Raw genomic sequence first — 24,943 nt, forward strand, 5'->3', positions numbered from 1 at the left:
AATCTGCTGTGTTGCTTCGCTATTTACCCCCGGATTGTTTTAGTAGGCACTTCGGTCACGTAAATAAAAACACGTGTATATGTTGAAGCCGACTGTGGACTGACCGCAATTGCAATTACATAAATTATTGTGGAGGGAACGCTTGAGACGAATGTTTGGGAAATCAAAAAGACAACTTTTGTGAGAATGTTGAGTTTTGTTTATATGGCTGTTTGTGACGCACTGGTTAGACTCAGTTTTCTGTAAATAAAAAAAACAAAAACCAAGTCTTGTGCTTGCTGTACACTTATAGTTATATATATACCGAGTACCCAGCCAGCTATTTTTGCCTGATATGATGTCCAAAGCCTGAATGAAATCACTGAATACCTGAGAGTTGGCACCTATGACGAAAACAACAAACCAGACCAAAAAGCAAAAGAAGTATTACATACTGACATACATGTGGGCCTATTGTACACTTATGCCAGTGATTTAACTTGTTACTGTTCAAGCTGTAGCTGACATTGTGACTCTGGACCAAAAAAAAATGTAGACCATGTTGAATTTTGCGCGGGAAATCTTAAAGGGGCATTGAGCGCTGAAATCCCAAAAACAAGTTTAATGGGGTGCGTAATTGACGTATATAAAAACAAGAGCTGCAAAGATTTGAATAAATAGATAGAGGCCTGGCTCATATATACCAGCCCGAGAATCAAAAGATTTCAAAAAAAATATTTAATAGAGCTGTGATACTGACGGAACCCTAAAGAAACGAGGATCTCTAATACTTCTGGATGGTCTATGAGCTTACTGAACTTAAAAACATCATAAAAAAGGAAATTTTGAAATGACAAATGGAAAATGAAGAAAAAAGCACGTACACGTAGTGATTTTCTTTTCTTTTGGCCGTGCTTGATACGGTTGTACTCTGACTTCATTACTATACATTGATTAAAAAAAACTCAAAATGAAATTTAAAAAATATGTAATTCTTAAAGTTCGAAATAATAAATCAAAGTCTCTTTCTTTTAATTTGAACAAGTTCTGATATCATCTCGGCAGATACAGTAGACTCTCGTTCATTCGAATTTCTCTATTATTCGAACTTATTCTCTAATACGGACCTATTATTCTCAGTTTCTGTCAGAGAGAAACCCTCTTAAAATACTCTATAATTCGAATTTCTCTGTTATTCGAACAAATTAAATTCTACGTTCAAGTTCGAATTAGCGACAGTCAACTATAATGTAAAGAATGTAAATCTTAAAATGACGAATCGAATCTACCGTTTTATTTAGTTTTCAAGCGACAAAAAAACGTCACAATCAAAATTCTTTTATATGTGCGTCTAGCATTAAATGCCACTTTTTTAATACTCGTTTACCATCCAAGAGTTTCAATTCTAGCTTCTTCGGGATTTTCGAGCTCAATGGATGATACCCTAATTCGCGAAACCGGCGAAGCATTTTCAGTGTAAAAAATCAGTTCACGAGTTGTCCATATCAGAGGTATTGTCACCATCAAAGATGAGACGAAGTTTGAATAATATTTTCGAATCTAGTCATTCTAAATTCCGATATATCATATCCGTGATTCTGATCAAGTGCCATATTCGCCAAAATCTTTCCTGTTATGGGTGCCATTTTGAATCCGGTACCTTTTAAAGAAATAAGAAGAAACCTTCACTCATAACATAAACACTCTGTAAATAAGTGAATTATTTCAAAGTTTTTGTGTACTTAGCGGAGGAAAAATAAAAAACATTCCAAGAGCCTATCAAATTTTTGAATTTATTTAAATAAGCTGATTATAGTTTCACGTTGAGCTAATTTGTTTTTAACAAAAGCAGGCGTTCCGAAATGATTGTCTTGGAGGGTCTGCTATCATTTCCAGTGTGAGCTTTTCAGGGTTTTCGAACTTAATATATGGTAGATCGACTTGATATTTTTAATCGGGAAATCGAGAATGTCACTCACCAGAAAAGCCAGCCCCGATAACGATATTCGAATATTTCGGATGAAAATCAAGTATGAAATCTTGGTCAGGAGTCTCCTATGGGAAATATAAATTCAACTTATTCTCAGGTTGTTCCAATTAGTTTACAACTCTTTCTCATTCAACCTGTAAGGTTTCTCCGCTCTGACTTTCGCCGATTGAATCGAGCTGGCACGGTTATTAATTGCACTGTAGATATTTTCTACAAAATTTTCTCCCGGGTGAAAATTGAATTGAGCAGTTGTTCCAATCAGTAAAATTTGACTGTTCCGTCAGCCTATACTATCTCACAACGCGATTTTTTTATCAATTTGTTGGACAATCTTACCGTCTACATAAAGGTCACTAAAAGGGGAATAATTTAGAAGGCGGGGATAAATTTGAAAACTGAGGATAGGATTGACGTCGCCCATAGGATTCATGCATCTGTTACATTTACATGCTATTTTCTATTGTTGTTGTCTTTGTGAAACTTATATCTCAATTCGCAAAAGAATATGCTTAACCATAAAAAGTTATGATTACTGCAGTGACGTAGAAAAATATCATGTACTAAAAACACGAATCCTATGAAATAGGTTAATAGAGATTTTGACGTAATTCCTTTCTGGTGAAGCCAAGTGAAGCCGACCCAATCCCTTTTTGCATGTAGAGGGGCCATGTAGGGTTAGTTAATAGTAAAGTAGGGCGATGTTGAATTGCAGTGGATTTCGATTACCAAAATTATCAAAAAATTAATTTACAAACTTTTTCAAATTGAATCGATACGGATGTGGAGCAAAGATCGGTCCGAAAGAGGATAAAGAAAAACAATTTTTTGTTTATTCAGCACAATATAACAATAGGCACCGTCCTGATATGAAACGAGAACACTTAAGAAAATAAAAACTTAAACTTACTGTGTATAGACAAGGTTCCACTATGGACGGTTTACACTCAACACCTTTCATTTGTTCCCGGATAAACCGTTTTTGATTTTCAAAATCCGGATTTTCAATATCGGGATAATCGCACGTGACTTGTTTTCCTCCGTGTAAACCGATCTTTAAAAAAAAGAGAAAGAGTTATTTATCAGGTTATAGAAATGCAACTACGACGTACGGATTTTCTTACGAGTTTTTACGGGCTATTTGGATAGTTACGGGCTAAAAAGCACAAAATCTGTGGTGTGAAATTGCCAAAACTTACATCTTAGACATCTATTTGGAACTAAGAAAGTACTTGGGGTGAATTGTTTAAGCTGTTAATCAAAACTCGCATCATAATTGGAACGTCGTAAATAGCTTCATTCTCGCAACGTCCGAAAATAATGTAATGTCAACAACACAATGTTGCACACTAAAACTACCAGTGAAGGATGAGCGCCCTTTAGATCGGAAAAGAATTCTGGCTGAAATTCTTTTACATGTTTGTAAAAATTTGAAGTTAAGATTAATATTTTCCTCGAAAATCGGCTAACAAAATTGACGTGTGTATGTAAGCGAAAAACCAGAAAATGAAAGAAGTTCAAATTTAAGAAATTCTTTTTTGATATAGAAAGGAACCTTTATACTGAAACAAATTTGTGCTTGTTCAGCAAGGGAAGGGGAGAATATTGTTTTTTCGTTTTATTTAAGCAAAAGGTAGTAAGTATAACATACGTCTCTTAATCAACCATAGAACACCGATTACCTTTAGTAGTCCAGGATATTCGAGACAAGCAGTTCCATAGACATGGTATTTGTCCATCATAAAAGAAGGAAAGCCTGACTCCACTGTTCCTTCCTTCTCCTTCAACACTTTCCAAAAACATAAATGAGTTCTGATTGGCTAAAATGAGAAAGATGTCGATCAGACATATACTAAGTCTATCTAATATAGCCTTTGAAGACCATATTCAGAGTAAAAATCAAATCTATTTGCCGAGGCTCCTTGCATTTGATTAAAATCCTTAACACGGGGGGTGGAGGATGAATTGTCCAGGGGTATTGAAAAAATACCAAAAAATTGCAATGTCCAGGGGGTAAATCCCAATGTCCAGGGGTAATTATTTGTGTCCACGGGGTTGATTTGATGTTTGTCCAGGGGTATAACCCGTGTCCAGGGGGTTAAAAATCAAAATGTCCAGTTCATGAAATAAATAATATATCCTCCACCCCCCATGAACGGATTTTTTCTGTAAGAGCCCATTCGTGGATGATTCTGTTTGATAAATAAATATTTCCCTTTTTCTATAATTTTCTACTATTCCCAAAACATCCCTTCATGGTGTAGGACATTTTCTTAACCCTTTGAGTGCCAATGTCGAGTATATTTGACATGGACTGTATAGGAAGCTGAAGCCCTCCTGTAATACCCAGTTTGAGTTAGAAATAGTCATTTTTGGTCTAACTCGTAGATGTTGGATTGGGCTTTATGGTCAAGTAAAATATATGTTAAAAGTGAGTCTTTCCAGAGAGATTTTAAAAGAATTTGACAAAAATCCAACTTTTTTGAGACTTTGAGACCGTGTTTTGAACATTTTTGGTCAACGAGTGATCCAAGAACCTCCAAATTTGGTCCTGTTTTACTTTATTATTTTAATTGATTTGAAGTTTTACCACTGGGTACCTTTCTATCATTCAGTCAGGTTCGCGCAGCTATGAAGGAGCTTCTAACTCCTTCTAGATCCGGAAATATAAGCCTTTAAAGTTTGAACTAGCGATTTTCTTAAAAGAACTTAGAAAAAAACGACCGTGGGCACGGAAAGGGTTAAATGGACATTAAAGTAGTAAAATGTAAACATTGCGCGAACCACGTGTCATTAAAGAGATCAATCAAAATCACGTGTCCAAAACAAACTTGTAAAACAATTGAACAATCAAACTTAGCCATATTTGGTTTGATTTTTTATTTTGACATGTGACATTTGTTTTGATTTTGTATCCGCTGCATACAGTTTGTTTACAAATTTCGCAAGTACTATTATGTCCATATCACTATGATGATATCATTCCAGTAAAAACATTCAATAAACTTTTAAATAACCAGACCTACCTGAAGAGGTAGATTCAATCCAACTTTGGGTAAAATCTTTGAAGCAAAAGATCCTGCAAAATAGATATATTCATCATTGCCTATAATTAACTTGTGAATTTAATCAAAAGATTTTTAGAGTCAAAACTGAACATAACTTTTTTGTTTAAACCAAACAATAACAATCATTGGGAAATCTGACGGCTAAAAATGAGACTGTGGACAATACCTGAGGAATTCATTTTACCTACGTTGTCAAAACATGAAGACTGCCCAGGGACGGAACTCTAAAAATAGCTATATCTATTATTCATGATATTCGTGACGTAATTTTTTATACGGAAGCTCCCAAATAATCCCGGACGTTATTGCTTGAATTCAAAATTAGTGGCAAAAACAAGTCTTTTTGGGTACTTCCTTATGGAGCATTACGTCATGAATATAAAGATTTATACTGTAAGTATACCTTAAGAGTTTTTGTTACCTCAGCAGTAGTCAGAGGCCGAGTTTTCAAAGAAAATATCAACTTCTGACGACCAATTGAAAAGAATTTATCACGCACGTGTTAATCTAGAATCACTGTAGGAAGAATCAAAGATGAAGAGCAAATATTACTATATTAATGTCTAGCAGACTGTATCAGTATGCATGTTAGCCCGGGGTCCCCTTAAAGTTTTTTTTATAGACTAGATGGTGCGATTAAGTGGCCCGGTAGTATATGGTAATATGCTTTTGCTTAGGCGGACTGTTTTACAGATTTAAGTTGTTTTTGCAAGGTAAAAACAGTATGAAGCAATGTTTTTATTTGAGAATAAGGGATTGCAAAACTGTTATTTGTGTTTGTTTCTCATTTTTGATTATATCTGTCAACTCCAAGTAATTTTATTGTTATTTGGATTTTTAACATTTTTTTTCAAAATGCCGACCTCGCCAAATGCTCCTAGTGTACTTCACTGGGCTCAGCGTCATAAAAATTATCAAAAAGCAAAGTTCAGCCAAAAGTAGACTCTAATCTATATGCATGTTTACTATTGACGAATTCCCTCAAAAGCCTCCTAGTGTAATTAATATGAGTTTCTCCACGAACATATTGGAACACCCATCTCCTTTCTTTTTTTTGAAGATAGCACTAGTCTGTCCAAATATAATTGGCAGTGGAAACAAGAATGCCTGTAACTTTTGATAATCAAATATAATTATGGAAATTTTTTTGCTTGTTTCAGAGAATCAAAAGCGCTATATTTGAATGTATTTTTGGTTGAAAAATTCGCGATTTTTATCGGTTAAATTTGCGATCGTAAAAATTGAACTTTTTTTCTACTTATGCTATAACTTTCATTTTTACACCAGTGGTAGTTCAACTTTAGGTTAAGAAGTTTGTTAAATTTCAAGGCAAACAGAAAAGTCCTTCGGAAGATATGGGACCCGAAATACCCCTTGGTAGCACTTTTTTGTGAAACATCAAATCTCCAACTTATTACTAAAAACGGGGGTAGTGATAGTTTTTCTATCATAACACATTTTACGATCTCTTTAATGACCTCATAGCCAAACTGTGCTTAGTGTTTTGGGAATTAGCAAAGTTCTTTAATGACTTAAAAATAACAAAGGCAATATAAGTTCATGCTTATCTTTTCAATAAAATCACTTCGTTTCGAAATAATCAATGATACCAATGCACCAACACTTAACATTTTCCAACTTTTAATTGCACTGTTCAAAAAAGATAACATAACCCCCGTTTTTAGTAATAAGTTGGAGATTTGATATTTCACAGAAAAGTGCTACCAAGGGGTATTTCAGGTCCCATATCTTCCGAAGGACTTTTTTGTTTGCCTTGAAATTTAACAAACTTCTTAACCTAAGGTTGAACTACCACTGGTGTAAAAATGAACGTTATAGCATAAGTAGAAAAGAAGCTCGATTTTTGCAATCGCAAATTTAACCGCTAAAAATCGCGAATTTTTGAACCAAAAATACATTTTAATATAGCGCTTTTGATTCTCTAAAACAAGCAAAAAAAATTTCCATAATTATATTTGATTATCAAAAGTTACAGGCATTCTTTTTTCCACTGCCAATTATATCTGGACAGACTTTAGCTTCGTTGCCGCCTCGTTAAAATCATAAAATGAAGCAATAAATTCTGATGGTATACCTCTTGGGAAAACTTTACTAACGATGACAAAACTTCGACAAAATCCTCAATGGTTCAACTCTTTTTAAATCTTTAATTTACATTATGAGGAAGATAAGAGAAGCAAAATACTTCGTCAACCTGTTAAAACTCCGGCTAATATTTTGAAATTTCGACTCAAAAGTATGAAATATTTTAGTGAGTATGGGATTCACATAAAGACATTCTTATAACACAGGCTCTGAACTTTCACATGCCATTTTTTTAAGCTAAGGAAAAATTTATTCAAACGATAAAAGAGACTACGCACCGTAGAAATTCTGCAGATGAACGTTGTAAAATGTTGACAAAATTTCTTGCAAACTTATATTAAAGTGTTTTCAAGCTGATTCAAAGTTTTTAATTGCGAAATTTAAGGAAAAAAATTTTTACTGAGTTATGTCGGATATTTAGTATCGAATTTAAAATACAGGGGCAACGAAGCTCACTTCAAAGGGACAATAAAAGATAGATGTCCAGTTGTTTATATGGTCATGGTTTCTTTCAAAAGAAATTTTCTACATGATTCCCAAATGTATAACCGTAATTACTAAACTATCAATCATGGTAATGTTACTTCAATGGAATCATAGTCATTATAAAAGACCGCCGTCTAGATTCTTTATTGTTAACTGTTCAACGTAAATGAGTTTGTGTGTTTTCAACGCAGATGAGATGGAGTTTTTATAAGATACTATAATAATTGGTCATTTGATGTAATAAAAATGACGCGTTCTTTAGAAAAAGTAAAAAAATTGTTTTATTACTGGTTAACGACCAACCAAATCAAATAAGAGCTTGTAAAAACTCCATCTCGTCCCTTTCAACGACGCAAATAAAAATATCAACTTTGGACTCAATCCAAGATCTTGGATTGTCGTTACTCTTCTCTGCGTTGATTGCGCGCTGAATAGAATCTCGATTGGTCGTCACAGGTCGGGATATGATTTAGCATGTTATTTTCACGGTTTCCAATCAAATAAATGTATTTTTTACCTGGTGTAATAACGATAGCTTTAGCTTCATATTCTCCTTTATTAGTGCTGACAGTGCATATTTTTCCTGGACGAATATTTTTTACTTGCTCCCCGTCTTTCAATACGCCTCCTGCTTTCATAAACAATCGCTGTTATAATGAAAAGAAAATTGAAAGGTTCAAAAATTATATTTACAGTTAAACTCGAAACAACTCCTTATTTCGCTGCGGCCCGATTTTATTTTTCGCCACAGTGTAATATTTATACTGTGATGCTCACGGCAAGTAACAATAGGGTACAAGGAGAAAAACAATCTGTAAAATTACTTCCCAATGTCCGAATTTTGATTTAGGGGAGGGTGGTCAATCAAGGGACGTGCCTACGCTTTGCATTTTTTTTTTAATTTTCGTTTTTAGTTTTTTTTTTCTTGTTCTCCGGGAAAAGTGACGAATTTGAAATTTCAGGTCGGGCAAAAGTGACGAAAATGCCTCTAGGTGATGAAGTTTTTCCCCGACAAAAGAAAACCCCAATTAAATAAAACTCCGACATTTTTTTCCCCGATAAGGTATTTGAAAAACATCAATTTGAATCATTATTTCATTCGCGATCTAGAATAGGAGTCACAGCAGAAACATCAAAATTGTAAAAATAGTTTACAGCTGGAATATCAACGCTACGACGAAATCGTGAAAAAACTTTTTTAAACCAAAGGTTAGATTTGATTTGTAAATTGAGTCCACAATCTCTTTTCATTTGTTATTCCTCTTTCAAACCCTAGCGTGTGCAATGTCGTGGCTCGCATGAAGTCAAAGAGTATAGGTTTTTTTGATAAAATTGAAGAACACAAAATAGCTTTCTTTCTCTATATTATGGTATCACTTTTTTTGTGGTTCTCTTTTTGACAATATTTTATAAAGTATTGCTAGTTCTGTTGATTTTATTCATAAACTAACGTCACCCTCTTATTGATCACGGTTGTGATTACACTTTTTTAGTCCGTCAGCTAGGACCTAAAAATTCGGTTTTTCGTCTCCGGAATGGGAGTAATCCTAAGGTGGTTTTTTTTGTATCGTTAGACATCCTAGTTTTGGAACAAGTTGGTCGACCAGATAAAATCGTTAGCTTAATATGATTTTCAGGCCCAAATGTGTGGCTCGGTGGTATGAAATTACAGCAAAAAATTCGCTTTTCTAGGGGGTCTGGCTAGCTTTATTCTGCTATAACTTTTGATCTAATAGTGTTTTGTGCTTGAAATTTGGAGGAGTTTTTCATCATTATATGTTAAATTCGATGGCAAAAATTATTTTTCAAAAATTTGTGGTGGGGACCTACAACTGGCCCTTTGAGGCCGGTGAAGACCTAAAAATGAAATTTTCACACATGAGCTATATTTCTGAGCGTATATCATGATGAACTGGCTGAAATATCTTGAAAATGCTTTGAAATAGTTCACTAACATGAAATATATAAAAAAAATTATATACTGGTCCTAATTAGTCAAAGGTAAGGAAAGATAGAACTCAAAATTCTCAAAAAATCACTTTTTTAGCATTTTCTATACAAAAAATGTCATATCTTTTCATTGAATGATCAAAATCACTTGAAGTGTTAAAGAATGTTTTCTTTACTGAACCCAAACTAGAAAAAAGGGGTAGGGTCCCAAGACAGGCCCTCAAAGGCGGAATAGGGCTGCTGGTTAGAGAAGATCACTTCATTTTTATCATAATAATTATCGTCCATTATCTCTTTTTCTTCACAATAATATCACAGCAATTAACACGTTTTATATGCAGTGCAGTCGATTTTGTAACATGTTTTGTGTGGGAAACACGCCCTGGATACTTTCATATTTTACAATCAAATTATGGTCTCAATATTTATAACTAGTGACAGTGTAAAGACTAACAACGTTACGGTTATGTTTTTCTTGATTGGCTGAATTTTAGACATTTATATTCGATCCACAAAATCTTGGCTTTTCGTGTTTTTCTTTATAATCGATTAAAGATACTTCTTATTATTTCAGATTGAAATGAAATTTAATAAATAGATAAGATGTTTTAACCAAACAAGTAAGAAAAGGAAAAAGGATGATGAAGAAGATTGGGTTCCAGAAGGCAAAAAGAAAAGGGTAGTTGCAAAGAAGAAATCCAATTACGCAGGTGAATCTTACTTTATACACATTTTACGGACTCTAGCGAAGACTTACCCTCTTCTGAAACATGGAAGAAACTGTTGGAAGCCGCTCGAATTCGAAACGATGAAAACGTATTGGAGTTAAAACATAGTGTGCACCCCCCCCCCCCAAGAGGGGGGGGGTTAATTTCTTTAGGTGGGACTTTGGGTGTTTTGGAAAAAGTTAAAGTAAAATTTCTTATTTTCAGATTTTATGATATATTTTTTTATATATTTCATAAATGTATATAATAGACATATTAATATATCATATGTAATATATTGCATCTTCATATTACGGTAAAGAAATTTTGTTTTGTTCCTCGGATTAGAATATTTTTTTTGTTTTTAGCTGGGATCTGGGAGTCTGGGCTGAAGGTGGGAATTTTAGGATAAGGTGGAACCTGAATTTTCAGGTGGGACCTGGAACCCCCTTGCACACTATGAGTTAGAAATTCAACGTACTGCTGATGGTGGAATATATACGGATGATTACCCTGATATATACTATCATTTGAAGTGTGGAAATACATACACCCACTGGAAGACTTTAGATAACATTTTAAAAGTAAGTATATTTTAATAACTGACAGTTTGTCACAGAGTTCTTGGTTTAACTAACCCAAGAGAATCCGCAAGTCACCACTGACTTATTTTGAATGATATGATACAAGTGTATAAGAGAGCAACTATGCTTTTGATATCAAAGTCGATAAAAAATGTTTAGAAGTAAAAATTATAAATACAAATTTGTTACGCTTTTTCAGAACGTTATATAGTTCGCGAGGGGATTACGTCATTATCGATAAAGATGGCAACTTGTATAACTTCGGAAATAAATTTGTTTTCTCAATTAAACCAAAGACAAAAATATTCAAATCCTTTATTCACGACTCAGAGATTTACTCCATTATTGGCTGCGTTTAGACCAACTGGCATTTGTAATTTGGCTTTTGCTCATGAGGGATTCGATTTTAATAGCTTTTCCATTGTATTTTCTGTCATGGCATTTAAGGAATCGTCTTTTTAGAGTCATTACTGAAAAGGTGATTCCCTCAAGTTCAACTTTGACAGATCAAACAATGAAAAGCAAGGAATTTCTCAAAAACTGCAGTCATTAAGACTGAAACTTTTTGCCGTAGGGCTAGGCTATGGCAAATCTTGCAAATTTTACAATCTATAGAAAGAACTGAATAAAAAACGTGCAAATACTTAAAAAAATCAAAAATGTCATTTTTTCACTTTGTTTTGGTTCCTTTGTTTGATTTGAAATGCCAGAAAAGGGGATTCCTTTGCTCAAAATGGCATTTCAAATGCCAACGAAATGCCAACACACTGGCATCATTAGGCATTTGACAAACCGAACAATTGCGCGGAACAATAGAATTCAAAAGAATAATGCAAGCAATTACAAATGTCAGGCTGGTCTAAACGCAGCCATTGATGATATCGGTGTTTCACATTTCAATTATCAAAATTTATGCAATTACTCGAACCATTTCCACTAAAATGTAGCAACAGGAATAGAATATATATTTTTCCAGATAAATATTCCTTACAGGGATGTCAACATACTGTATTTTGCATGAAAGGATTAATAAAAAAATTGGTGACACATACGAATCATGCAAAGATAGGATTGAGCCTCATGTTCTAAAGAAATACCAAAAACAATGTATCCTACTCAAAAAATTTTTGTATCAAGAAATAGATATCTTTGTGGCAGAAGAGGATGAATGTTCATAGCCTAGAAATCTAAGCTAGTTTGATTCAGTCACTTGTGATAACTCTGATGGTTAAGTCGTGACTGAATAACTAGTAGTCCAAGGCAAACCTAAAATCCGTAAATATAAAAAATCTTTAAAGCGCCGAAAACGCTATATTGCCATAAGCCGTGTGTCCTAGCCTTGTGAATACGGGCTTAGTTAACTAGGCTAGAATGTTTATTCCCTTGCGAAGAAACTATGATATGCTCAATCTATATCATGTTATAGAAAAAGTACTGCTGACGAATTCGTCGATATTTCACAAGAATGCGAGTAGGCAGGTCTTTATGAGAGAGAGAGAACTATATAAATAGGAGCAGATGCTTGGAGAGATTATTATGGATAGGCTTTATTGGATTTATGATTGGAATGTCGAGCCACTCTATCGCGGGGATATTGATCTTCTGATGATACAGGTCCAAAAAGAATAATAATAATAACATTGACGAATAAGGAAAAGGGATAAGAAAATATGTAAATAAATAAATTTGTAATGCGATCTTCTGTTCTGTAAATTACTCTAATTTCATGATACTCGCGGTTTATAATAGCAACAACATACCTGACATTATGAGGAAGTACTGGAAATATTTTCCAAGTGTTTTATAGCTTATAGGATTTTAAGCAATAGTATTTTAAGCTAGGCCTTCAAGATTCTTACAGAATTCAATAATGATTGTGTTTCATACAGTAATGCACTTTTATTTTTCCTTGCTTTTTGATACTAAACCGTTAAAAAAAATTATCCCAAAAAGATAGTAGGTGAATACAAATTCAAAATATCATGTTTTGATGTCCAAATCAACATCTTACCTTCATTATCTAATATGCCTTCATACGTCATATAAATTTTGTTATAGTATGTACTAGATTAAACTACATATTGTTCATTTACCATCCATAACCCAATGATACTTTCACGTCCTTCTCCTAGCAACTTGAGTTTTTCGTACAACACTTTATCGCTGTTGATCTTCTTGTTTAAGGGCTCTGACCATAGTGAATTTTTCATAATTGCTGTGTTTAAAATGTGTTTTCTGACTGATGTAACCAACAAAACTATGGCATGTTATACATTTTCTATTAGACAAACTATTCCTGAATCTGAAAATTCAAAAATTGCATTGAAAAAGTTTGATGAAGAAGAAAATGAAGACTTTTGCGAGGAAGAGTATTTCAACTTTGAAGAGCTTAGTTTCGGCGAAGAAAAAACATTTTGAAAATTTTTTCGCAGTAAATGGTGTATCTTTTACCGAACAATAAAATTTTTTGCGGAAAATTTTTGTAAATGCTTCTTTGTCTCGAAATCTTCAAAATAGTGGTTTTTCATCAATTTTTCATCTGGATTTTGCTTAAAAAAACAGTCATAACTTTTGACACATCTTTTTAGAAAAATTTTCCGCAAAATTTAAAATAGTTCAATTCTTTGCGGACAGTTTGAAAAAAAGTTCGAAACAAAAAGGTTAATTACCCATTAAAACTTAGCACTTTTTATAAAAGAAGGTGATGCAACATATTATTAACGTCTTTTTAAAGTTCATAACGTCATTTTTGCAATCAAGTTCTTAATTACTCTTAAGGGATTTGATTAAAAAGCAATTTATAAAGGCAATTCTTTGTTAAAAGTGTTAAAGAATCTAAAACATAACTTATGTTCAGATACTAAAATCAATTTTCTGACTATGGTCAGAGCCCTTAAGCAATCTTTGTAGATTTTCCAGACCTTCGTATTTTCCATTTGGTCTTCGTTCAATCCCCCTTCTGCTTCTAATAATGACAAGTTATCCATCATTTCTTCCTCTTGCGCAGCTTCTTTTAAAAACTTATCATATGCTTCTGTACCAAGTGTTTTCCAGACGGGCGTATAGGAGCTATACTCTCCAGGCATGTGTTGCTCTAACCCTGTTGGGGCTGGGTCAAATAAACAAATTAACGTTACAGATCCTCCTTCATTGATAAACACTTCATGTCGATTTCTTAATGGTCGTTTTTCCAATGTATCAGGATCAGTACGCCACTCGGTTTCATCACAATCGGTAGTCTCGTTCAAATAATACAATGTATTATTATCAAGAACACACCATTCACTCCATTGCTGCTTATCAGCTGTAACATACGGATGTTTGGCAAACCTGACAGAAGCATTACCAATAACATTATAACAAATATTTGGCTCGGTTTGATAATCATATCCCATCTTGAAAACGGGTTTATTTTCGTAATTCAATAAAAGACCCTTTGTGTCGAACATAGTAGTCCGAAATATTGATATTGGTTGATTTTGAATTGACAATAAGGTCTTATCACGATGAACAAAGATTCTTCGACTAAGATATTGAGGTGTAAGAATGTATCTTACTGCACGGACGTATTTTTCATTTCGTACGATCAATTTTTTTCCATGAGCACGCTCACCAGGAGCAGATATTTGAATCAACTGGCATTTTCCTTTCAATTCCAATCGTGCTCCGAATTCTTTTGGGATATAAATATGTGTTGGAGCAATTATACTCAAAGACTTATCGCTGCTATTCGAAAAGAACCTTGCATTTCCTTCAACCAATGAGACAATATGTCCATCATTCGGCACAAATCTTATCGTTCCACCATTTTCCGTGTTGTAACGAGTGTAATCAAGACCCTCGGCACTTTTATCTCGCGTCACCAATTTTGATATTGATACAGTATCATTATAATGCTCCCAAGTACAGTTAAATATTTTGCCTTCACTCGTGATGATATTTCAACTAAATGAAACCAAAACATCATACAGAAAGTCGATAAAATCGTTATATTAGATGGTTTTTGAACTTAAATTTCACCAGCTTCCCTGAGGACAATACATGTTTTTTTTATAAGCATTGCACTTATAAGCATATCTAGGCTCAGATATGGGGAAAATTAAGCATAAGCATTACTTGAGCCTACTTTTTTTCCTGATTTTGGCTTTTTTTGGCTGGAATTTTACGGATTTTCAGTATTTCCCTAAATTTATTCTTTAGATTTAAGCATCCCCTCAAGCATTTTTCAGCCTGAGCCTGTTTTTGGATTTTTGTATGCTTATAAAAAAAACATGTACTGTAAACATTTCCTTCAGATTTATTTTATCTACTTGTCTATATATAAACTATTCTTTGCTTTTGAGACTATTCAAAATATCTCTGAAAACTTGAAAATCGGATCAGGAATAAACATAGCATTTTTAGCCTCAGACGGCGTTTGAGAGCCAGTCTTGGGACCCTACCCCTTTTTTCTAGTTTGGGTTCAGTAAAGAAAACATTCTTTAACACTTCAAGTGATTTTGATCATTCAATGAAAAGATATGACATTTTTTGTTTAGAAAATGCTAAAAAAGTAATTTTTTGAGAATTTTGAGTTCTATCTTTCCTTACCTTTGACTAATTAGGACCAGTATATAATTTTTTTTAAATATATTTCATGTTAGTGAACTTTTGTGAGCTCTTTCAAAGCATTTTCAAGATATTTCAGCCAGTTCATCATGATATACGCTCAAAAATATAGCTCATGTACGAAAATTTCATTTTTAAGTCTTTGCTGGCCTCGAAGGGCCAGTTGTAGGTCCCCACCACAAATTTTGAAAAAAATGAATTTTGCCAATGCCATTGAATTTAACATATAATGATGAAAAACTCCTCCAAATTTCAAGCACAAAACACTATTAGATCAAAAGTTATAGCAGAATCAAGCTAGCCAGACCCCCTAGAAAAGCAAATTTTTTGCTGTATTTCATACCACCGAGCCACACATTTGGGCCTGAAAATCACATTAAGCTACCGATTTGATCTGGTCGACCAACTTTTTCCAAAACTAGGATGTCTAAGGATACAAAAATTCCGGAGACGAAAATTTCACCTATCTGACCGACGAGATGATCTGGTTTGAATAATCTTTAAAACTACTGTCCAAATCTCATTTCGAACAAATTCTTCTTTAGTGAGATATGACGCTTTTACTACACCCTGTTGGAGTTTAAAAAAAGTCGAGATGCATCATTTTTATCACCAAAGAGTTAATTAATTTTTGATTGACAGGTCTGTTTTTTTGTCACTTTGACCTATGTCAATTTGACCTATGCAGCTTGGAAATCAATTATCTCATTAACAAAAGGCTTTTCAAAAGAATTCTTTCAGCAGTGGAAAGAAGAATGATTTTGCTTTCTTTTGCATTAAAAATTTAGATTTTTTCATCTTTCTTTCAATTTGAAATTAACGTTACTTTTTAGTGAAGTAATTATGAGAAAATTTACTTAATCTATACCTTTGCTTACTTATGATTTGATATCTCTTGAATCGGAAATTCTCTTGCAATGATTTTTTGACCGCAAAAAGCTTAATGGTTATGCTTTTAGCTGGTTTAAAAATTAAGCTCGATATATAGATAGTTTTTTCAGGGCTACACTTTACTTTTTGAGTATACCTTTTTGCGGAACACACTGTATATAAATGACAAAAAGTTAGATATAATTGACCTGGGAATATGGATGTCGTAAAAAATCCATGTAGCATAATACAAAAAGAAAACTAAAATAGCTAAATAATATGAAATTCTTGGCTAGTTTGAGTTGTTTTATCAGATAATTCTTTTGACCCAACGTGCGTGAAGCTCTAACAACCGGGATACCTTCAAACATAGTTTGAGCAGTAATTCAGGGATAGCTCTCGTACCCAGAGTAACTTTAAGCGAGTAGCTAATACGAGTTTGGGATAGAGCTGTAAAATGCAAAATAACTTTTCGAATAACTAGTGAAACTTTTAGTAAAAATTTGTTAATAAAGGGTGCGATTAGACATAACAGATGAGTTAATTAGGACTTGACAGGCACACCTTGAGTTAATGGCTTTGATTAATTAATGTCAACCTGAGTGATATACTATGATTCATATATGGTATATTATGTAAGTTTTCCGCCTTTAAAGAGCCATTATAACTTTTCTCCATTCATCCCGAATCAAGTGTAAATGGCCGGTATGTAGGTATAGATTAGATTCCGTGGAGAATATGACATCTCTCATCATATGTGCTACGTTAAAAAAAAAACTCTGTAAAAAGAATTCACGTTGATCTACACACTTCATGGTTGTCTTCTCACTGAGAAAAGTATTTTTTTTTTTACCATTAAAACATGATCATTAATGGTTTTGGCTCGAAGCTTGCTCGAGATACGATCACGCGCTTGTGCAAAGTTAGATAATAAGAGACAAAGGAGAAGATTTTTTGTCCCATATTTTCAAGCAACTTTCAAGCAACAGTGTGAATGCACCCAAAGTGGTAGAATTTGTTTTATAAAAGTGTTTTTTATTTTGTTGAGATCGTTTGTTGCGGAAAGATGTGTGTTTAAGTTTTTATAAATGTACACGTTTTTTTTTTTATAAGAACAAAGTATATAAGAACATAAGGCTTCGATGGCCGAAATATTAAGAACATGTTAAGAACATTTTAAGGCTTTGTGGACTCGAAAACACCCGATTTCTTAGGAGAATGGTCAAAAATACTCACAAAGTGGTGAAGATAAGAACATTTTAAGAACATTTTTAGGCTTAAAACTCAAAAGTTTAGAACATCGGAAGGCTTCAAAAATTTTCAACGTTCTTATAAAAAAAAAAACGTGTACTGCACTTGAGATATTTAAAGTTTATCGTAGCGTGGCACCGGGGGGGGGGGGGGGGGCGTTTGGCACTTAGGAAAAATAAGCGAGCGTCGGGTATGTTTATCGTAGAAAGGGTAAACTTTCTCATTCCCGGGGAAACAGCGAAAAAGTCCTGGAAACGCGCCAAACATGAGAAAGTTTGGCCATCCTAAACTATTTTCTTTGTTTTGATAGGAATAAAGTAATCAAGTGAAATGCAGGGCGTTGAGCTTGACCACCAAGAACAACTTCAAAGGATCAAATTATGGGAAAAGAAACGTCGAACAACTTTTCGAGCGTTCTGTTTATTTTCTCTTGTTTTGGGGTTAGAATACGGTCTATCTATTCCAACTCTCCTCAGCTATATCAAAGACGAAGTGAAAGCACCAAATCCTCAATTGTGGTTCGGGATCATAGCATCAACTTATCCTCTGGCTTCTATGATCGGCTGTTTAACCATCACCAAATATGCAGACCACACTAAAAACATTCGTCTCATCTTATTGGCAACTAGTCTATTTGCAGCATGCGGGAACATAATATATGCCACACCTAAGCATCAATTAATTGTCATGTTAGGACGTGCTATACAAGGATTCGCAGATTCATTGATTTCGGTTTTATTCGGTGAGATTATAAGGAATTATTCTCGAGAAGAGCAATTACAAAAGCTATCAACATTCATGGTGCTCTATTATACGGCATACATTGGAAGCCCCTTGGTTATAACAATATGCGGTGGTGTAGATTTTCATGTTTTTGGGATGGATGTTACAGTTTATAATTTTCCATTCTTGCTAGTGAGTGGGATATGGGTTTTGATATTTTTGACAGCTTTTTTCTTCGTTGCCGACTTGTCCAAAGAGTCTGAAGTTCACCAACTTTTATGGAAAAACAAAAAGACTGTGGAGAATAACAACCTTAGTGATACAGGAAAAGTATTAGATAAGACAGAACTGAGAAACAATGAAAACCCTTTATCCCTGGTCGATCTACTGAAAATAACCGAATTTAATTATATCCTACTTGTCAGTTACCTGTGTGGGTATTTTTCAATGGTTTTCAATGCCATCTATATACCAATCATATCGAATAGTATATATCACATTCAAGTCAGATTCGTTGGACTTCTTTACACCCTAAACGCCTGCGTCTTTGGTATTACAATGCTCATAAGTAACCAATTCGATCATGGTGGCAGTGAAATTTATTTTATCATTCTTGGACTATGTTCAATTTTAATCGCCCTACAAGCTATTTCTTTATCAGTGGTGACTTATCAATTTAAGATTTTTGGAATATCAATGTTGGTTTTATTCTCAATATCAACAGGAGCCGGATGGTCTGTTGATCAAGTTTTCTTAGCGGCTTTACTCGGTAAAATTATACCATTAAATACTCAAAGTTTTGCAGCTGGTGTCCGAAAGACTATGGTCAATATCTCGTATGTTGTTGGGGGATTATTCGCACCGCTGGTACAATCGTATATTTCTGAACACGCTATTATTCTTTCAGTTTGTATATTTTCAGTCATTATCATTTTGGTGTGTAAAAGAAAACAATTCTAACCTCCTGGAAATCCATAGACTGGGAATCCAGTCGTTTATAACGTTTTTGTTGAAAGCGGGGAATTTTTATGTCGGAATATGGTAAAAAAAACTATAAATATATTGATGCTCCTGTCAAGTTTTCTACTTCCTATTTTTTACTGAGTTAAGTCGTCTAGCATGCTAGACTAGGAAATCCATTTTCTTTTCTTTCAATCTTTTACCAAGCCTAGCCCTAGCCTAGAAATCTAAGCTAGTTTGATTCAGTCACTTGGGATAACTCTGATGGTTAAGTTGTGACTGAATAACTAGTATTCCAAGGCAAACTTAAAATCCGTAAATATAAAAAATCTTTAAAGCGCCGAAAAACGCTATATTGCCATAAGCCGTGTGTCCTAGCCTTGTGAATACGGGCTTAGTTAACTAGGCTAGCCTAGCCCGCACTAGTTTTTCTAATTTATTAATATGCTTATTTGCTTCAAAATAGGTTTAAAACTTAAGGATTTTTCTTTGATGAAGTCTGAGGATGATGTTCAAAGGTTTGAGCTGAATTTCAGCTTAATGTCCTTTTTAGAATTATTTTGATTTTGTATTTTTGTGGGTTGGTTTTGATTACTTTGAAGGATGATCATAAGAAAGGGTTCGTTGTCTGTAAAGAATTCTTATATGTCGTTAAAACTGACGAACGCTTGAAAGAGCAGGAAACTTCGAAACTTTAAGTAGGAAAAAAATCAGAAGTTTCTCCGTTCATTTCTGAACTATAATTCTTTTATCATATATGTCGTCCCACAATCATCACCAAGAAAAATAATCATCGCATTTCCTGCTTGAAATGAAAAAGTTGTGTTGTGTAGAATATACACTTTCTTTTATAAGAACATTCAAAAATTTTTGAAGCTTTTGGATGTCCTTAACTTTTTGGGATTTAAGCCTTAAAATATTCTTAATTTCAACATTTTGTGACCTTTTTTACCCATTTACCTAAGAAATCGGTTTTTTTCAAGTCTGCAAAGCCTTAAAATATTCTTAACTTGCTCTTAACATTTTGACAATTAAAGCTTAATATAGTTCTTATATAATTTGTTCTTATACAAAAAAAGTGTAGAACATCGTACAACGAAGGCATAAAATAAAGCAAACCATTTTAAAAATATTTTTCTGCATAGTGACACACCTTTCTTTACATCTCAAAAACCTTCTATTACGAATATAGGAGATGTTAAAACAATAGCCTACGTATCTTGATGTAATTCTGGGTTACTTCATCTCAAACTTTCTTCATTTCTAAGGGGTTTCTAAGGAAAAGTTTTCGTATTTTCAATTTTCGTAAAGCGATGACTATCTTGTTTTGAAAGTAATTGGAACATGTTGTATTTCAATTAACAATAGCAATTTAATTAATCTGTTCTAATTGCACACGTTAATTGTGGTGGTCTAATGTATGGGAACATAATTATCAAAAAGGTTTAAGTTATGCAAGTTTGTGGTTCCAAAATAGTTTTTTCTAGAATCTGCATTCCTTGAGTATAGGCAAAAATGTCACGAGAACGGTTTCAAATTCTTTTTTTATTCTTTCTTTACCGCATTAGCCTGAGTTCAAAGTAGGGTTTTCCGGATTTGTGTATTTGAGACGCACAAACCTCTTTACAGAAACCCGTCTGTGCCGGAAAATTTTTAAAAAGAATTTTGATTTAGAGTGAAAAAATTGTAAGAAAGTCTCTCTAAGGGTAGGAAATTTTTCACAAATCGAAGAAAATTTTTCAAAAAAGTCTCTCTAAGGGTCACCTTTTCAGCAAAAATCTGTCTTTTGGAGAGTCAGTTTTTGGAGATCCCATCCGCACCCATACCCCTCATCTACCAACCCTAGACCCCCCCTGGGCTGCTCTCATACCTCATTAAAATGAACCTCAAAATTAGAATGTGAATTTCCCCTTCAAAACTATGGAATTGAACGAAATAAATTTGACAGAAAAAATAAGAATTATGTTGACTCTCCTCATTTCCAAAGAACTCTTCATTTTTTTTAAGGGAAAATTCCTGATCCTAGAGATGCAATCTCCCTAGAAAACGAACTACGTGTTCTTACAACGACTTTAAAATGAATTCTAAGAACGGCAACGTACCTGCAAAACGGTTAAGCATTTACTTGCGATTAACGTTCCACCAAATGTATCGAGTAATGTTTTACTATGTTGTTGAATATGGAACGGTTTATATCTCTCGTTCACTTCACCTGCAGTTAGAATCTCGTGTGGTACTTTCAACTCTTCGCATATTCGCTGAGCATTTTGTAATTCTTCTTGTTCAAGATGTTCGTCAAATACTTGTATACAACCGTTGTTACTGAAATTTTGAATAGGAAAGAAATCTTAGAGTTGACTCTTGATAATTTGAACTCGAATGGGGAATATCCTATTTGTTCGAATTACAGAGAGTTTTGAATTATAAAAAGTATATCAAGAGGGTTTCACATTGGAGGACTGGATATAAGTTCGAATTATGGAAAGATTTGACAAATAGAAGTTCGAATAAGCGAGAGTCTACTCTATTGTAAGTGTAATACAAGACTCCTAAAGCCCCGGAGGTTTCAGCAACCCCAGTTTTGAAAAAGATAATCGACAATGAAGAATAATCTTCGTCAATTTACAAGCGTCAATGTTATTTTCGAAAAATCAGAATAATGGAGATCAGGGGATTAAATCAGATCCAAATCAGATCCAAACTCCAGAATTCCAAATTTTGCCAGCCACCAGAATACACTTATAAACGATATGTAATGTTACAAAGGGAACTGGGCTCTAACTTATTAATGAAATTTTTTTATATTTGTGAGTACGCCCAGATTTGTATTAATTTGACGTCTTTAAGACCCTGGTTAAATCAGGGATATGATACAGCGTAGCTGGTTAAATTGAGGCTACTCCCTTTTCAAAGGCAATGGTTAACGGTCGTCGTCAAAATTGTTCTTTGGGACTTGAAAGAACTTACATGTATAAACGCTCTCCAGTTTGTTGTTCAAGATCTCTCCATATTGGAAATGAATCGAGAGTCATTTGCGAATAAATCTTTTTGGCGTACAGACATCTTGTGATTCTTGTATGACCATGTGAGCTTCCACGGGTGTGAGGTAGTGGAAACTAAACATGAAAATAACAAGATTTAAAATTGTAGAATTGTCAATATTTTTCAAAACCTTCATCCATGATAAGCACCAAGCAATGCAATTTCGGGACCAGGTGGTTTTTTACAAGCTCTTATTTGATTCGGTTGGTCATTAACGAGTAATAAAACAATTTTGTTACTTTTTCTAAAGAACGCGTCATTTTTATTACTTCAAATGACCAATTATTAAAATATCTTATAAAATTTCCATCTCATCTGATGATTTCACGAAATTACTTTACTGCTCTATCTACCCAATGACTAGTCTGAATCGCAGACCTCTACAAAACCCCAAGTAGTATAGGAGCTCATAGGGTATAAGGAGCACGAATCCGTTGGTGGATGCCAGCAGCCTACCCAATGACATTACTAGGGTTTTTAGTAAGTGTGCCATGTGCTCAATAATTCAAACATTTATCGTGAATAGTTACACAAGAGTGATACTCTCTAAAATGAAAAAGTGGATTTATGTCTACCATTTCGAAAAGAAGAACATTTTTGTGCTGTTTTTTTCTGAGCACATAATTCATTGTAAAGATATTTTAAAGTGGATTTAAAAAAGTCTGTTAAAAAAAACTTTTTTGTGTTGATTATCTGTACTGAGCTCATAATTCATTGTAAAGATATTTTAAAGTGGATTTAAAAAAAGCCTGTTCTACAATAGACACATTTTTGTGCTGTTTTTTTTTCTGAGCTTATAATTCATTGTAAAGATATTTAATAGTGGATTTTTAAAAGTCTGTTAAAAAAACTCTTTTGTGTTGATTATCTGTACTGAGCTCATAATTCATTGTAAAGATATTTTAAAGTGGATTTTTAAAAGCCTGTTAAAAAAAAACTTTTTTGTGTTGATTATCTGTACTGAGCTCATAATTCATTGTAAAGATATTTAAGAGTGGATTTTAAAAAAGCCTGTTCTACAAGAGACACATTTTCGTGTTGGCTTTTTCTGAGCTGAAAATTCATTGTAAATATATCTTAAAGTGGATTTTTAAAAGCCTGTTTAAAAAAAAAAATTTTGTCTTGTTTTTTTCTGAGCACATAATTCATTGTAAAGATATTCTAAAACGGATTTTTAAAAGTCTGTTAAAAAAAACTTTTTTGTGTGTTGATTATCTGTACTGAGCTCATAATTCATTGTAAAGATATTTTAGAGTGGATTTCTAAAAGCCTGTTCTACAAGAGACACATTTTTTTTTCGTGTTGGCTATTTCTGAGCTCGAAATTATTTGCAAAAATATTTTAGAAAACCTGTTCTTAAAGTAGGACATTTTTGTGTTTTTAATTTCTGAGCTCATAATGAGTCGTTACAAAGATATTTTAGAATGGAATTATACAAACCTGTTCTAAGAGAAGAACATTTTTTTGTTGTTTATTTCTGAGCTCATAAGCTGTTGCGCTGCCATTTATTCCTGCCCCAATAACAATGACGTCATACATATTTTCGTGAAAACAGTATCGTATGTGTTCCGCAACACTCGAAGGTCAGTAAACACTAATGACTAACTTAATGAGAACTGCCAGAGAATTTTTTACACGACTGCAAATTCTACTTATATTAACCTTGCAGAATAGACATTGATTCACTGAGCAATAAAAATGAATCCTGTTTATTTAGGAAACAGAGAATTGTTTTTTTACACAAGGCTCGTGTTACCAAACCAACTGACATGTAGCTAAAATCTGATGCAATCCGAATCAAAGACCTCCACAAAACCGCCACAGTTAGTATATCCGAGCTCCGTTAGGGCTCTGCTCCATACAGCCTAAAAATAAAGTCTCACACTTCCACTCACCATTGGCCCTGTGAGGCAGTGTTAACAAAAGAATTTGTACTTTGAGCTCGCGGGCACGGCGGGAGCGGTAGAAAGCTTTTGTTAAAATATAGTGTGTAAGCAAATGGTCAAAAATAAATTCGTTAAATGATTTCTCTTAACATTTCTCCCCATAAGGAACAATATTATGGAATGATTTTGATTGTAAACGAAAGTTCTTTTCATAACGTAGTTCTAAATATGGAGTTTTCATAAAAGATCTTTCTTACTTTGCATCATTGTTGGAAGTAAAAAATCATCAATCTATCATCCAAACAACATCCAAACAACGTCCAAACAACATCCAAACAAGCCATCCTTACGTCCACGACATTTAGAACGACTGGGATATTTCTAGATTGGTTCTTCAATGCTGATTGGCTGCCCTTTGAAATCCACCACTTTTCTTTACAACAACTTCTACCGTCATTGCCTGGACAGGCCATTTCCATTTTTTATATTTTTGATTTTTTACAATTTTCTATTCTGAAATATGAAAGGGTGTTATGAAACTTGGTGTTATACAAGCATGTGACAAACAAATGCTTGAACAAAACTTTTACTGTGATGAATTCAAAAGAATTTAAAAGCATACACCTCTTCCCTGATAAGATCAGAAAGATTCTATAAATGCAACGACTAGACGCGAAGCAAAGAAGCAGTTTGAGAACAAATTACAGTTGAAGTGTATTCTTCCTAGAAATAATTT

General features: G+C 33.8%; 1 protein-coding gene across 2 annotated transcripts; it reads right to left on the reverse strand.

Moving 5' to 3' along the window:
• Positions 1-1,245: 1,245 nt before the first annotated feature.
• On the reverse strand, positions 1,246-24,717 carry LOC136803088 (peroxisomal sarcosine oxidase-like). Of its 2 annotated transcripts, none has more exons than XM_067059838.1 (9): positions 24,465-24,717; positions 22,247-22,395; positions 21,382-21,601; positions 8,144-8,273; positions 4,993-5,045; positions 3,649-3,786; positions 2,877-3,020; positions 1,959-2,034; positions 1,246-1,639 (listed from the first exon to the last, which is right to left on the reverse strand). In XM_067059838.1, the coding sequence occupies exons 2-9, from the start codon at positions 22,309-22,311 to the stop codon at positions 1,503-1,505; spliced, it is 963 nt and encodes a 320-aa protein (XP_066915939.1). In that variant the 5' UTR covers positions 22,312-22,395; positions 24,465-24,717; the 3' UTR covers positions 1,246-1,502. The 2 variants fall into 2 exon arrangements, with proteins under 2 accessions (XP_066915939.1, XP_066915938.1); XM_067059837.1 differs by lacking the exon at positions 24,465-24,717 and adding an exon at positions 23,762-23,948 and having other exon boundaries at positions 1,428-1,639.
• Between the last annotated feature and the right edge of the window lie 226 nt (positions 24,718-24,943).

The sequence above is a fragment of the Clytia hemisphaerica genome, unplaced genomic scaffold (genome assembly GCF_902728285.1).
Source record: "Clytia hemisphaerica strain Z4C2 unplaced genomic scaffold, Clytia hemisphaerica genome assembly, whole genome shotgun sequence".
In the NCBI taxonomy this organism is placed as follows: domain Eukaryota; kingdom Metazoa; phylum Cnidaria; class Hydrozoa; order Leptothecata; family Clytiidae; genus Clytia; species Clytia hemisphaerica.

What these genes read in the sequence shown, in the direction of transcription:
- LOC136803088 (XM_067059837.1), bottom strand. Translation starts at nt 23,860, where the DNA reads ATGTATGACGTCATTGTTATTGGGGCAGGAATAAATGGCAGCGCAACA. An exon ending in AATGCTTAACCGTTTTGCAG is followed by an intron (nt 8,274 to 21,381) that starts GTACGTTGCCGT and finishes TCATTATAACAG; the next exon opens with CGATTGTTTATGAAAGCAGG. An exon ending in TATCGGGGCTGGCTTTTCTG is followed by an intron (nt 1,640 to 1,958) that starts GTGAGTGACATT and finishes TTTCTTTAAAAG; the next exon opens with GTACCGGATTCAAAATGGCA.